Below are 14,638 nucleotides of genomic sequence, written 5' to 3' on the forward strand. Positions count from 1 at the left end.
AGCGTCATGCACAGCGCCGTGCCTGAGCAGGCTGTGCTCAAGCTGCATCCCAGCTGCTGTCAGCAGCCCTTGTGTGGATCTGGGGCCGCTCACACTGAGAGTGTAGCAGTACGTAAATAACACCAAGGAGTTTACTGCATGTAAAATCTCTTCCACAGATCTCATATGGGAGAAGTGGTAAATGCTCCATCCCTGGCAGTGTTCAAGGCCAGGTTGGATGAAGCCTTGGTGACGTGGTTTAGTGTGAGGTGTCCCTGCCGATGGCAGTGGGGTTGGAACTGGATGATCTTAAGGTCCTTTCCAATCCTAACTGTTCTATAATTCTAATATTTATTCAGTAGCACATTTATGGTGATTCTATCAACAGATATTAAAACTATATTCAGGAGGATTAAGAGTACCTGGTTATGGGAGCAAGTTGTCCAGAAGAAGAAGTGTCTTCAAAAAAAAAGAAGCCCTGAATTCATCCTTACAGAAATAGCAACTCACGTGTCAGATGCCGTTTGTTTTAAAGATTCTGCTTCTGGAGTCTTATGATGATGCATCAATGTCCCTGATCATTTAAACAGAAAAAGTCTTGTTTCATGGTCAGGTTTCATAGTTCATGACAAAAATGTAGGGGTGAACGGAAAGTTTTGGTATTTTTCCACTGTATTAACACTGCACCTAGCAAACAACATTAGATAACCTTCAAGTCTGTATCAGGTACAAGGTCTTAGCACTGAGAGGGAAATCAGGCAAGCCAGACCAAGACATGAGTGGCTGTGAATCAAAACAAAATTGGCAGCCTTATCAAAACCCATCCACCTCTTTGTTTTCTCTCTCGGCTCTGGGTGTTGCATTCAGTCCATTGATTAATGTGTCACTGCTTACCAGAGGCTGCTGGCTGTGACATGTGCAGCGAAGCAGCTTGCTGTCTTTGTGCAGTCTGAGGCTTGACTCGTTGCTTGTAAGAGTGGGGCTGCTCCACGGTGGATGGAGCCGGCTGGTGAGTGTTGCGTTGCCACCTCCTTCCCACTGGCTCCAGCTACCTACAAGTGTGCCAACGTCTGAGGTAACCTTGGATCTCTGGCACTGTTGACTCTGGTTATCAGCAACATGTTAGGTAATGAGGATATGCAGCTATAGGTGCATTTACCTGGAGGTTAAAAGAACTGGTGCTGCTCTCCACCCACAACAATAATGAGGTGGATTTATGACAGAAGGAAAACAAACTCTGATACAGCTTCCGTCTCATCTGATGTGGGACAAATTATTCCTGTCCCTGCCAATGCTGCCCAGCATTTCCCAGCCCCTGCTAATCCTCCTTCCTCCTTCCACCATGGTGACTGATCAGGATCAGCAGCTCCCCAGGTAGTTTCTTTTTACATGAACTTGCATGAGCCTCGCAGAGACAGCTCATGCTCTCATAGCTCAGTGATGAGGATTCAGTGCACAATAAAGAAAAGGGTAAATCTACAAGTGGGCTGCCAGCCATTTCCTTTTGCCAGTGTACAAAATTCGTCAAAGGTAGTGATACCTCTAACTAGCAAGATGCAACAAGTCTGCAGTATTGTACAGTGTATTATCGAGTCTCAAGTGCCATGGGAAGCATGAAGTATGGCCTTTCTGACACAGCAAAAATACTAGTAAATGTAGCTGAATGCAGATTTTCACCAGGCTTCAAGGAACAGCTGGTAGCAAAGATTATAGATGCTTGTTTTCTTTATCAAAGTGCCTCAATTATGAAAATGTGACATGTAGGTAATACCACTAGGTTGAGCTGAATTAACATGTGTTTAAAATGAATGTAAAATGTGTTGCTTTTCCAGTTAGAAAAGCATCACACAGCACAGGTGCTCAGAAATAAAATATGTCTCTGGCTTTGAAATAACTGTTGTCTTTCTACAGCAGCTTCTTGAAAATGTCATGTGAGATTAGATCTGCACACGGTTGTGTTGGTAAGCGTAAGAACCCCTGCAAAGGGCGGTCTTTGTTCCAAGAGCTTACAGTCTCAGGCAAGGTTTTCAAAGACAACTGCTCATTTGTGATACCTTTTTAAAAGATCTGACTTTCAGAGAGTGCTGGGTACGCACTGTTAGAAGAGCAGGGTCCTTAGAGGAGTCTCCAGCTGGGCACCAAAAATTATATAGCAAACGAGGAAGAGTAAGTGATTCTAAAACCGTGTCCTCAAAAGACAAAGTAAGAAGAGATGAACTAGACAACCGCTAAATCTTCAGTGTGCTTGCTCTAAATGCAGGGCTAGCAGAATTACTACTATTCCCTTGACCAGCCTCACTGGTTATATGCAGACTGGCTCTGCTGGGTGTTCTGCATGTCTGGAAGTGGTTGTGGATGGAGCTCAGGTTGGGATCAGTCCCCATTTCTCCTTGTTCTTGGGTTTCTGTCTGAAGGGCCAGCTGGCTCACGTCAAGCTTAAGCACAAGTACAAGCCAATGGCTGAGACAATGAGTGATTGGGGAATTTCAGCTTGAGTGCAACCCTGAGGCCTGACCTCATGTAATGAGCCAGTTTACCCATTTTACTTTAGTCCTGCAACTTTGTAGCTCAGCAAGGTATTTTCTATTGCTTGGGAGAGCTTTTGAAATTTCCCCTTTTTTGCAGCAGATGAGCTATTTAACCTCAAAACAACTCCTGTTTCCTCTTTGTGAGACAGTCACGTTTCTGCTGATGCCACAGAGATGGGAGATATCCTCCAGTTCACTTGGAATCAAACATTTCTGATGTGAGGTACCAGTTTGCCTCTCTCCAAGTGTAAAACCTCCTCCCCCAGATTTCCCCTTTATCTTCAAACCTGCTTAATGTCACCATCGCTTTCTTTTCTGCCCTGGGGGATTTGGTCAGTTATCTGTCTAGACCAGCTGCATGCTCAAAACCTTCCCGTATGTTCATCTATGGAATAAAACAATTGCTGGGTTCCAGATGTGCATCTTTCTCAGGCCACTACTGACTTGGGTATCTCGTGTAGTAGATTATGGTAGGTGATGGTGGGATCATTGCACTAGGGAATCTTGAGGATAAAAGCAAGCCAGCTGTAAAAACAGTAATCGAAAGTAGCGCTTTTATCAGGTGCATATGCCCACATAAGGAAGGAAATAGCTAAGGAGGCTGGTTTTATTGTTCCTTTATTTCATAGGACATATTTACACTGAGGGATAAAGTGCTCGTGGTAGGGTGTGTGGGGGGTTTTATCTTACTCAGCGTTCTTCTAGCATCTACTGATTTAACATCACATCCTTTCCCTGTTTGATCAGACCTTCATGTCCATTGCTGCAAGAGTTTGGGGTTTGGAGAAGCAAATATGGGCAAACTGACAGCTTAGCAGAGCTAGTCAACCTGCACCATCACAGAAGAGCACGTCAGGTGTGATTTTGAAGGGGTGAGAAGCAGAAATCCACTGCCAACCTGAGTTTCAGCTGACGTGAATGCTGCCTTGGCAGTACCAGCATCCTATTAGCTTCACAGTTTGGAACCCGGCCCAAAAAATACAACAATACAGCTCTTCCCACACATATAGATACATATACTCATGCAGGAAGCAGCTCAGGGTGCAAAGCCCACCCCGATGAGCCCTGTCCCAGCACTGCTCTGGTCGGAGAGCTGGTCAGTAAAACAGCGGATGGGTCAGGGCTCTGTGATAAACAAAGCTGTGTCCAAACACATTGAAATAACAGAGTGAACTTGTTTCTGCCTGGCTTCTTGGCTCCAGAGGCTAGCATAAGCCTGTGATGGGTTTACATGCATTTTCATTGCTATATGCTGAACAGATGACTGAATGCTCTTCAGTGTGAGCAGTCCTGCATGGGCACCATCTCCAGGTCAGAAAGGCAGAAGAGGGAGCACAAATCCCCATCAGAAAAACATTAAAGAACTTAGTCTGGCAGAGAGCTCTGGACATGGTTTCACTCAACTCTGCTCAAAGCAGGGACAAGTCAGGTTGTTCAGGGCCTCCTCTGGTTGAGTTGTGGACCTGGTCAGGTAACTTGTTCCATGATGGGGCCACCCTCACTAGGAAGATTCCTTTTTTCTTGTATCTAGCTTGAATCTCTCTTGTTCCATCCTGTGCCCATTACCTCTTGTCCTTTTGCTGGGCATCCCTTACAGCTTTGCAAGGGATTTCAGGCAAGGAATACTGAGCATGTTTTACTGCTTTTAGAAGGGAAAGTGAAACTCTCTACAACCCCCTGATTATCTTATAGGGTCTGAAGTGGGTAAAGAAGTGGATGAGCTGCTTTCACATCTCCTGCACAGCAGTGGCCAACTCTCACCATCGTGGCCATCAGAAATGGTGAAGGAACATCAGTTCCTACTTTGGTACTTGGTGGAGCCTTTCCAGCATTTGGCCATCAAACCTTTGGTAGTTTATGCAAGCCCAGCCAAGCAGAACAGCCTGCTCCCTGGGACTTAGAGTAGAGGAAGAGTAAGCAATGTTTTCACATGAGGCAATAAAATTGAAGCAGGATTTGTTAAATCATACAAATTATTGCTGGTCTGTACTGTATATTTATCTACAGAATTGATTAAGCATTGAGTTTGATGGGTAAAGCTGATTAAAAAAGTACCAGGGCCACAATATATATTCTAGGAATAGTTTGTCTTTACAGCAAAAGCACATTTACTCAGCTCATAGTGGTTTTTTTTATAGTGGTTGAAATACCTGGTAATTCCTTTGCTGTGTTCTGTACTCACTGACTGGTTTTGGGTTTCTCTTTTGTTTTTTACAGCCTCAGCAGAGAGCTCTCCATAAACATTTCCAGCCTCTGAAGCTGCTGTCCTGCCACTTGATATGAACGCGAACTTTCCTTCATGAAAAATATATAATAAATTGCACTGCCAGAAGGTGACCATGGAGGACTGAAGACGAACTTGAAGTAAAATCAGCCCTCTCATGATGCTGCATTCTGGGAAGATCTGGTTTGCTGTGGAGGAAAACTGTGGTGCATTATATCCAGTGCTAATTTGGTGAAAATGGTCACTGACAGACCTTTAGCTGGAAAATCTCTTCCAGTTCTCATCACTGTGCATAACTTTTGAGTTCCCTTTAGGGGACTGTCTATGCCCTTCACTAGAAGTCCTGTTTTAGCATGGCAACTACTGGATTCTTTTATTATGTATGCAGATGGCATGATGTTTTAGGAAAAACTTAAAGCAATTCTCCAATCTCAGTGGATATGTTCACAATATTACACCCCGATAGGAATGTAAGCGTCTTGTATATGTTAGTTTTGCAGTCTAATGGTATTCTGTTAAATGATATCAGCACTTCATATGTGCTTTCTGCACAGAACTAGCACAGTCCATATATATATGATGGTCTTTTCTAAACATACTGAGGATCCGTTTCAGTATTTGTGCTGAGACTGCATCCAAAGCGAAGCCAACTCCTAGCATCCCTTCACCAGTTCACAGTAGATTGTGTAGATAGATTTGCACGTGGCAGAGATGTGACTTCTTTTATTGAAACTTAGAGAACAGCTGGCTCAAAGGTAGCCAAGAACAGGGTAGGTTGAATGAGCTGTAGGACATTGTGTCTGCTCTCCCTCTCATCCACCAAATATCAAAGGTTCTCATTTCCAGTGTGCCAATGTGTTTTCTTACTCAGCGAGGGAGAGAGCCTTTCTCAGAGACATGTGTGACCCTGGGTTTGGGCTACAATAAAGCCAGAATAAACTGGAAGAATTCAGCTTCTTTATGCTGGCCACCATTTATATTTTGGGCAGGGCTGGGGAATTGTAGTCCAAACCAAACTCTCTGAACAAGGTGAAGTGTAAGACTATACTTTTAAGGAGCAAGACACTCCCTGTGGAGAGGGCAGACTTCTTCATTAACTTTTTCCACTTTCTATCCAAACCAGTATTTTGGTAGGAACTGGGAATAAGCAAATGGTTCCAATAAGCCTTTCAATATACTGTAGCAGGCTCAAGACTGTTGCATTCAATCTGAACGTTGTTTTTTGTTCAGTCTCTGAATGGCAGGCCTCATCACTGGTGGTATCACAGCTGGCTGTGGTACTGCTTCTTCCATGGGGACTGAGTGGAATTAGTGTCTGTCCCTCACATCAGGACCTTCTTGGCACACTCTTTATAATGAACTGATGCCATCAGCATACTGAGGGGACTTACCCATTAGTTCCTTCTTTCTTTAAAATCAAAGGTAGCTTTTTTGTGTACTTGAAGACCGTCACTCTCTCCAGCCTGACAGTCAGGTACTATAGAGTGGCCATTAGCATATATGCCAAACAGTAGGTGAGATGCCATACTGGTGTGAAGATGCAGTGATGGAGAGAATGTGCAGCTACATCAAGACAAAGGGATCTTTTTATAGGAAACTCCCATGTTTTAGCTCTTACAAACTATTGTACAGTTCATTGCTAGAGAATGGAAGGTGGTGCCTGTATGACAAACAAATATCTTTAGAGCTTAATTGTTTTCAGATGGATATGGGCTTAGGTTTCAGCTCTCCGTCCATCTCACATTCAGCATGTTGGATACTTCTGTAGTATTCAGTCCAAAAGCAGATTATTTTTAGTGATGACCAAGACTTTCAGAGGTCACTAGATTTCTGATGGCTTGGGTCTTTCCATGGGCTCTCAACTGGAGCTCCCAAGAATTACAAAGCAGTGACCGTCTCCATTCTCTTTCTGAAAATCCTGGTCCCCAATTTTACATTAATTGGTGTAAAAAATTTCCTTAAGGTGTAAGAATCTTTGCCAATGGCAACATTTGCACATTTAGAGCTTTTCATAGGGTTGCAGGTTGGAATCTGATACCAAGAGACCCGGCCATGCGCATGGCACAGGTCCACTGTAAGCTTCAGCAAGTTTTACAGCTCTTTCTGCTACAGGCTTTAAAAATGAGCTCTGGCAACTGACATTCATGTCTTGTTGGTACAGTGATTTAAAAAGAAGGAGATGCCATACTTCTACAGTAGGAATCCTCTTATTTTACTACCTAGTGAAAAAATCTGGAACAATTTGAATGATAAGAGTTTATCAGAGAGTGTTGTCTTAAAAGGGTGTACGAGAAGAAGCTGTGTTAGGCAGAGAGCCACTAGAAGCATTTTTTGTATCAATGTTAGTTTTGAACATCTTCCAGTATATGGGCATGAATTTAGATGTGTGCACTTCTCCTGTTAAAACAGTTTGTTTTAAAAGCTTCCCAGGATTTTAGCTATGGTGACCTAGAAAAGCAGTGTTATAGGCCCTGAGAAATGTGAAAATCAAGTCCAGACCCTTATGTAGCCAGACTCGGTGAGAAGTCTGCTGTAGGTGCCTCTCGGACAAATCTCCTTTAAAGCTGGTGTAGGTCTCCATCCTACAGCCAGCCTGTGCATGTGGATAACTGCAAGCATAGTTCCCCTGAGCCCTGTGACACTTCTCACGTGTGTAGCTGTCTGCTGGAGCCATAAGGAAATAACTGTACTTTTTGGCTTGTATTTGACTATTCATTGTGTTTGGATTTTTTAATCACTGTTATTCTCCCAAAGTAGGCCATGCTTCCTCAGGGATATTTATGAAATTGTTCTACATCTCCTGAACAACTTATCCGGACCCCAGCATATTCTTCTGAAAACTTTTTAATATAAATAAACATGTGGGAGAGATTTTTGTTCTTATGAATGGGGGCAGGTACTGTGTTCTCGGAAAGGCTATTGAGTGGAGACAATCAAATCTATTGCATTTTTTATGCCGAACACCTTATTAATAGCAAACACATCCGCTTTTGCTTGGGTCGCAGGAACAGTTCAGGGGAAAAAATGCTTTATCTCTAGTCAATAAATCATTTATGTCGAGAGTGCCAAAGACCAAGTCAACATGAAAGGGAGCGAATAAGTTATTCCGGCAAAGGAAGTGAATTTAAATATGCTCAGAGCCATTAGTTCGGTGCAAAAGAGTGTCAGATTAGTGCTATTTTCATAAAACAGCAATTATCAGCTCTGTAGAGATAGATAAGTTCGCAAAGGCCAGTGCTGCCGTTACACTGATCCCTGGTTATTATCTCTGAAATGAAGCAGTACTGCAGGCAGGATGCTGTTCGCTGGTGCAGACCCGCAACCTTCCTCCTGTGCTCGGTACCTCTCCTAGCCACCACACTCACCTGGTTCCTTTGTGTCGAGAAGGTCTGCACCAGACCCTGCTGAAAATCACTGACAGAGAGTCAGCCATCCCAACTGCTTAAAACCATGAGAAGTCCTGCACTAGAATCCTGAAGGAATTGCTCATCCCAAAAAGCACACTGCGGCTGAGAGCATCCTTTGCGCTGTTTTGTTCCTAGAGCTTTTCCATCTGCATGGTTTTCAGTGCCTGATCACCACCGTTTATTCTGTTAAGGGAAAGGCAGCCTTCCAGGAGGGGAGTTTGAAAAACCTCCACAACCTCTTTGGTTTTACCTGCCCAGCTGTGTGGCCATTCTTTACCGGTGCATGCATCCCTCCCTCTGTTCCTTAGGGCAGGCATTGTCACTTGGCAGCAGTTGCAGCATCGCTGAGGAAATCAAACCATTGAAAATGACAAGATTCTGGTTTTGTTTTGCCCTGAATTTTTGTCACACCCCAGGCCAGGCCCAGCAGATTTATGTTGGTGCTATCAAAGTCTCTGGTGACGTGTTGACTTGTGCCAGCCGTGGAGATAGGGCTGGGGTGGGATTTTGTCACTACTAAAACCAACCTCCCCTTACCCACCACAAAGCCACTCAGTTATTCAACATTGTCTCAGGCAAGCAAAATAAAACCCAGCATCTTTCACATTGGTCTCCTTTTCACAATTAATATCTCTGCTGTCAGAGTCTCCTTGAAGAGCCCTGGTATATATACCAGGGTCAGCTGCAGGACTGTGCTACAGTTGACCCTGGTCTATATAGACTGTGGTCAATAAGATGTTAATTTAGAAAGAAAAAGTCCTCTCGTACAATTAAAATTGATGGGTGATGGGGGAATTGCTACCAGCATTACCTGCAGCCTCCTACAGTAAAATCCAGGAGAGTTATCTGGAATGCAGAAAACCCCACCAACATAGTGTATGGGTGATTAGGCAGGCTCATGAGGATAAATCAGCAAGTAAGAAAAGTAGATGTTTAATGAGGAAAGCAAAAAAATGCATGGGAAGCCAGTGGCAAATAGGTTGGGGCTGGTTAGACCAAAGGCTTTACATATATCCTAATAAATGGCATGGTAGCAAAGTTAAGCCTGATGCTAGACAAGCACAGCACAGTGATTACTCACAGTACGTGCAAAACCCAACAAATACTCTTGTATTGTACTTGCAAGCAGTAGAAGGAGGGAGTCAGACTGCACATTAAAATGTAATTCCTCCTACTCCATCAGTAAGTACAAGTAATATTAAGCAGCAACTATCCAAACATACCTTTGAATTTGTAAATTCCCTGAAACCAAAAGTGAAGGAAAACTTGCCTGGGTCTCCTCAGGACCAGAATGCATGGAAGATACTTCAGATGGCACAAAACCCCCCACAGTAATTCAAAAGAATGGGTGATTTGAGGCAGAAAACTATAGGCTCATTAGCTTCCTATCAGTCTTAAGCAAAATCATAGCAAGGTTGATATGGCACAACGACTAAAGCAATTAAAAACTGATAAAACCCTCCAAATGATTTCTATAGAAATGTATCATGGCAAATGAAGTTGCTATCACTTTTTGTGATATCAAAGGCTTGTTGATAAAAGAAACTCTGCTGGCACACTGTACTTAGCCTCCTCTAGATAGTTTGATTCTGATAAAGAAGAAAATAGCACAACGCAAAATTCAAATCACCCATGTTAAGTGGATTAAAACTGATTAGAGGCTGGATCACAAAAAATAGCTGTAAATATGAAATTATCATCAGTGAGACTCTTTCTAATGAGCTCCTCCCAAGGTGTCCTCTATTTTCAATATTCCTCACAGGGAAAGAGGAAATTGCTGTTGGCAACAGCCACAGATGACAAAACCATGAGTGTGGTAAATGATGACATGGACCAGGTCAGGGGCAGAGAGTAACCTGGAGGACTGCAGAGTCAGAAATCCAGGAGAGGTGGCAGCAAGTCCGGCTTTGGGGCATGGGGAGTGTGTCTGGAATAGTAGATTGGATATGAAGGTGTGATAAGTAATCCACTCGGCATCAGCCCTAGAGCTGCTCTTGCCAGCTGGGATGTAGGACCTGGCATTAGTGATGCTGTCCCAGTTTGTTCTGTAGCTGCCTGCCTGTCAAAAAGCATATTGACAACTCAGAAAGATTATTTTCAATAGCTCCCAGTGTCATTCAAGGGCAGGAAAACAGATCTTATTATAGTGTCAGACTAATGAAGCTCAAGCTATTAATTTATCAGAGGCAATTTGAAGAGGTGACTTGATCTCCTTCTGCAATCACAATCTTCTACCTGGGCAGGAAAGTGCTGTCTGAAGGCAGGTAGCTCTTCTATTTAGAAGAAAAGGGAATGATGTGCTCCACTGGTTGGAAACTGATTTCAGGCCAGAAATTAAGTGCAATTGCCCAACAGGGAGGATAATTACCTGTGGAGACAACTCACTTAGTTACCTGGCATGTTCTCCATCACAAAAAGTCTTTAAATGCATGCAGAGTATTTTTCTAAGTCAATAAGCTCTACCTCAAACTGAAATCCAGGCCCGGTGCAGCAGTTACTGGATGAAGTTATTAGGTGTGTGTTATGCAAGGATTAGTCTAAACCATCAGATGTAAACCTCTGAGTTAAAAGTATGCTAAAGTTTCCAATAGTGCAGGAAGGCAGGGCAACCTCTAGCCATTTCTTCACACAAAATGGTCTCAATTTAAAAAGCTTGTACGGACAGAGCTGTACTTGATAACATTTGGTATGAGCATTGGTAGGTCTACTCACAGCTGTAAGGTGCTTCTGCACTTAATTAGAGGAAGAGAGCAGGACAAGAAAGGACAACAAAAACCCTTGGACATGCAGAGAAAGTCTTGTCTTTCATTAATAATAGCCTGGAACAAAATGCTGCACTCAATGATAGGGCCAAGTGCATGTGTAGTCTGAGCAAGGAATAACAAGTGTGGGTTTGCCTGTTAAGTAAGGAGGTAGCATCTTGCTGGCAAGAAACACATTTTCCTGCCTTCACCAACCAGCAGAGAAGCTGCAGTGCTGACTGAGGACTATGTTGTATGGCTGTGCCCGAGTTCCTTGCTTCAAAGACAGCGAACTCTTCCTGTTCATGATGATCCCCACTGGAGCACATTAATAAAGCCCTAGAAGTGAAATTACTTAAGTGGGACTACCCAGAGCAATGGCAGCTGCCCCCAGCAGTGGGGTTTTGCAAGCCTGGGCCCTATTTCTGTTGGCTGGTTTCAGTGTTGTACTTTAGAAATAAGCAAAGGAGCATTCAGCCTCTGATTCAGGTTTCACAAAACGGGTGTTGATGGATGCGAGGCAAAGTGTGAACCACCAGAGCCACCTCCTATTGTGCTTCATTGGGCAATGGGGAGCACGAACTAGGATGTATGGTTTGAAGAGTAAACAGTTCACTCAGACAAGAGAAACTATAAAGCAATACTTACTGCAGATTGGTATTGAATTGGCATCAAGAAGTTGAAACAAGAAGGGAGTTAGCTACAGCCATAGCTAAAAAAAGATCTTTGAGGATTCTTGCTCTAATCCAGTGTGAAATCCTAAGAAAATTAGTTTGGTCTAGATTTATTGATTAAAGAACATTGGTACATGCTTGCTGCCTGTCAAATGAATTCTGCAGTCACTGGCTTCGATGGCTTATGAGTGTCCTCACACTGCTGAGACACCTTGCACTCTGGAGGAGAGCAGTCCTCAACTGGCAGGACTGCAGTCAGCCTGGACACTGAAGCAGCTGATCTTGGAGATGGCTATGTAACATCTATCCTGCCATAAAAGCAGGATTTCCAGTGCTGCTATAACACAGACAGACTTAGTTTGAGAATGAGATGGAAAGTTTCTTTCTGCTTTTAATTCCAAATATATCTAAATACTTTTTCAGAGAAAAAAAAATCCTCTGTAGCTGTTGTTACATCTCTAATCGTGTTACTTCTATTAAGCCTTGAATTCATCTATTTAATGTCATAAGTCACTAAATTACATAGTGATACACAGGGGTTTTTCTTAAAGCAGGGAGATCGATACTGCAGCAAAGCTGCGTGTAAGCAATAAGAAGCTGTGCAGAGGAGAAAAAACCCTCTCTCTGCCCCATCAGATGCTATGGGGACTTGGTTGGTTGGCTTTGTTTATTGAGAACATGGGGTTTGCATCAAGGAAGTTTTAGCAACTGACCCAGGCCCTGGTCTCAGGACCAGTCCAGATAAAGAAACATTTGGAGTCCTCTTACCGCTTCATCTGCAGCCCTTAGATGCAAGAGGCTCCTTCCCTGCTCTTCTTCTGAGAAAGGTGTAAAAGATGTTAAGCGGCAGTAGAGAAAGCACAGAGCCAGGAGCCTCCAGCCTATGCAAAGCATCTCAGCATGAGACCCAGATCTCAGCCATCTCCTGAGCCCAGTGCCACTGACCGCGGGGAGGAATGGGGCCGTGCTGGGCTGACCTGCAGGCGTGTCCCATGCTGAGTGCTCTCTTGAAGCCATTGCAGGAGACAGAGACCTTGCAGAATCAGACCCTGTGTTTCAGGGCAGCAGCTGGGGTGCTGCATCTGTGGGGCTTCCCCTGAAATACCAGCGAACTGCAGGAGGTGATGCTCTGGCACAGAATGACCAGCATCACCCCAGAGGTTGTGTGCTCTGCGGGGAAGAGTCCTTCACTGAGCTGCTGGATACTTAGTGAGCCTAAGGGGCATATTCTTAAATATCCCACAGTTATTACAGAATCTGGAAGTGGCAGGGATGTGCTTTGGGATGTGCTGGGTTTTGCTTTCAGTTCTTTTGTGAGGACTGCAGTTATCTGGACCTGCCTCTTACTTCTTTTTCACAAGTGGGAGTAAGAGGGGAGTAATGCCTGCCTGGCTCTGCACAGCATAAACCAGCAAAGGGGCTCTTCATGGGGGCTCCTCTGTTTTGTGGAGGTGAATTTAAGGTTGATTGAAGCCCAGGTAACCAACAGCTGGAGTTACAGCCACACCTGAGCTGTCTCCAAAGGTTGCCCCAAAACCAGTAGCCCATGCTTCAGCACTGGCAACTGATGGTGGATGTGAGCTGCAGGGAGCAAGGGGGCTACTGGGAGGATACAGATCCTGGGAATCAGGTGCCCTGGTGCAGGAGAGCTGGATGCAGAAAGGCTGAGTGCGAGTCCATGGCCATGCTGTATGGTCAAACAGCCTCCTGAAGCCAGCAAGTTCTGTCTGGTCTGGCTGCCTTTGGAGTCAGTTCTGGTTTACATCCACTAGGGAAATACATAAGCCAATCATCTCCTTTTAATGTTAACTTGGAAGATTCCAGCAGTCTAATGGTGAAAAAGCGACATCCTGTCATTCCCAGTTTCTCTATGGCTGAACTTTTCCAATGCGGAGCCAAATGAGGTGGCATAAGACAAAAGTGTGCCTTTTTGTTTGATGTACACTGCATTTCTCCAGGCACCCAAGGTGTTCGTCTGAACAGCAGTGCTTTCTTCCCAAAACAGAAGTTACCATGCAGTCTGAGTTTCGGGATACGAAGTGGTCATCACTGTTAATTCCACCTGACAGTTTTTATAGTTACTCTTGAATTGCTTCTGTTTTCAAAACTCAACAAAACCCAATTTAGAATTCTTTTAACCGATGAAATTAAAATCAAGATTTTGGTATCTTTGGGCATGATCTCTGGAAGCTTTGGGTATCTGCTTTATCATTTTGTATATTTGACAATTTTGTACTCTGCATTGTTTGACTTCATTTGTGCATGGCAATGTATTAAAACATGGAATTTTTATTATACAGCACAAGGATTTTGTTTGATTTCTGCAAGGTTGGGGCTGGATCCAGAGTACCTGAGGTGTGTACAGCAGTGGGTTGCTGTATGGGGTACACCTGCAGTCATAGATGTAACACAAGGTGTTAATGGAGCAAAGAGCCCTGTTCTGCTGGCAGCATTTGGGTGTAATTCCAGAGTGACCCTGATGACATTCCTTGACTTACTCTGGATTTAGTGCACACTGCAAGGAAGAATTCTGCTTTCATTGCCAAGTGAAGTGCAAGGTCCTACACCTGGGTTGGAGCAATCCCAGATACAATTGCAGGTTGGGCAGAGAAGAGATTCAGAGCAGCCCCATGGAGAAGGACTTGGGGGTGTTGGTCAATGAGAAAATGAACATGAGCCGGCTGCAGTGTGCGCTTACAGCCCAGAAAGCCAGCTGTATCCTGGGCTGCATCAAAAGGAGCGTGACCAGCAGGTCGAAGGAGATGATCCTGCCCCTCTGCTCTAGTGAGACCTCACTTGGAGTATTATGTGCAGTTCTGGTGTCCTCAACATAAAAAGGACATGGAACTGTTGGAACAAGTCCAGAGGAGGGCCATGGCAGGGGATTGGAACTGGATGATCTTTAAGTCCTTTCCAACCCAAACCATTCTGTGATTCTATGATTTCTCAAGGCTTGGGTGATGCCCTTGTAGACAGTGAGGCACCCTCAAATCAGGCCAAACCACAAAAGGAGCAAGTACTCAACTGTCCATGGTGCACAGCATTTCACTGCCATCCCATCCCCGTTTATTCTCAGCATTTATGG

The 14,638-nt window shown here is 44.1% G+C and overlaps 1 protein-coding gene across 2 annotated transcripts in view; it reads left to right on the forward strand.

Annotated features, from left to right (window-relative positions):
- The window catches only part of SAMD12 (sterile alpha motif domain containing 12), a 167,382-nt gene extending 153,527 nt beyond the window's left edge, over nucleotides 1-13,855 (forward strand). For both annotated transcript variants that reach the window (XM_034064667.1, XM_034064663.1), the window contains one exon: nucleotides 4,725-13,855. In XM_034064667.1, coding sequence (XP_033920558.1) covers nucleotides 4,725-4,747 — 23 coding nt within the window. In that variant the 3' untranslated portion in view covers nucleotides 4,748-13,855. The remainder of the gene's footprint in view (nucleotides 1-4,724) is intronic.
- The last annotated feature ends 783 nt before the right edge of the window (nucleotides 13,856-14,638 follow it).

The sequence above is a fragment of the Melopsittacus undulatus genome, chromosome 1 (assembly GCF_012275295.1).
Source record: "Melopsittacus undulatus isolate bMelUnd1 chromosome 1, bMelUnd1.mat.Z, whole genome shotgun sequence".
Lineage (NCBI taxonomy): Eukaryota > Metazoa > Chordata > Aves > Psittaciformes > Psittaculidae > Melopsittacus > Melopsittacus undulatus.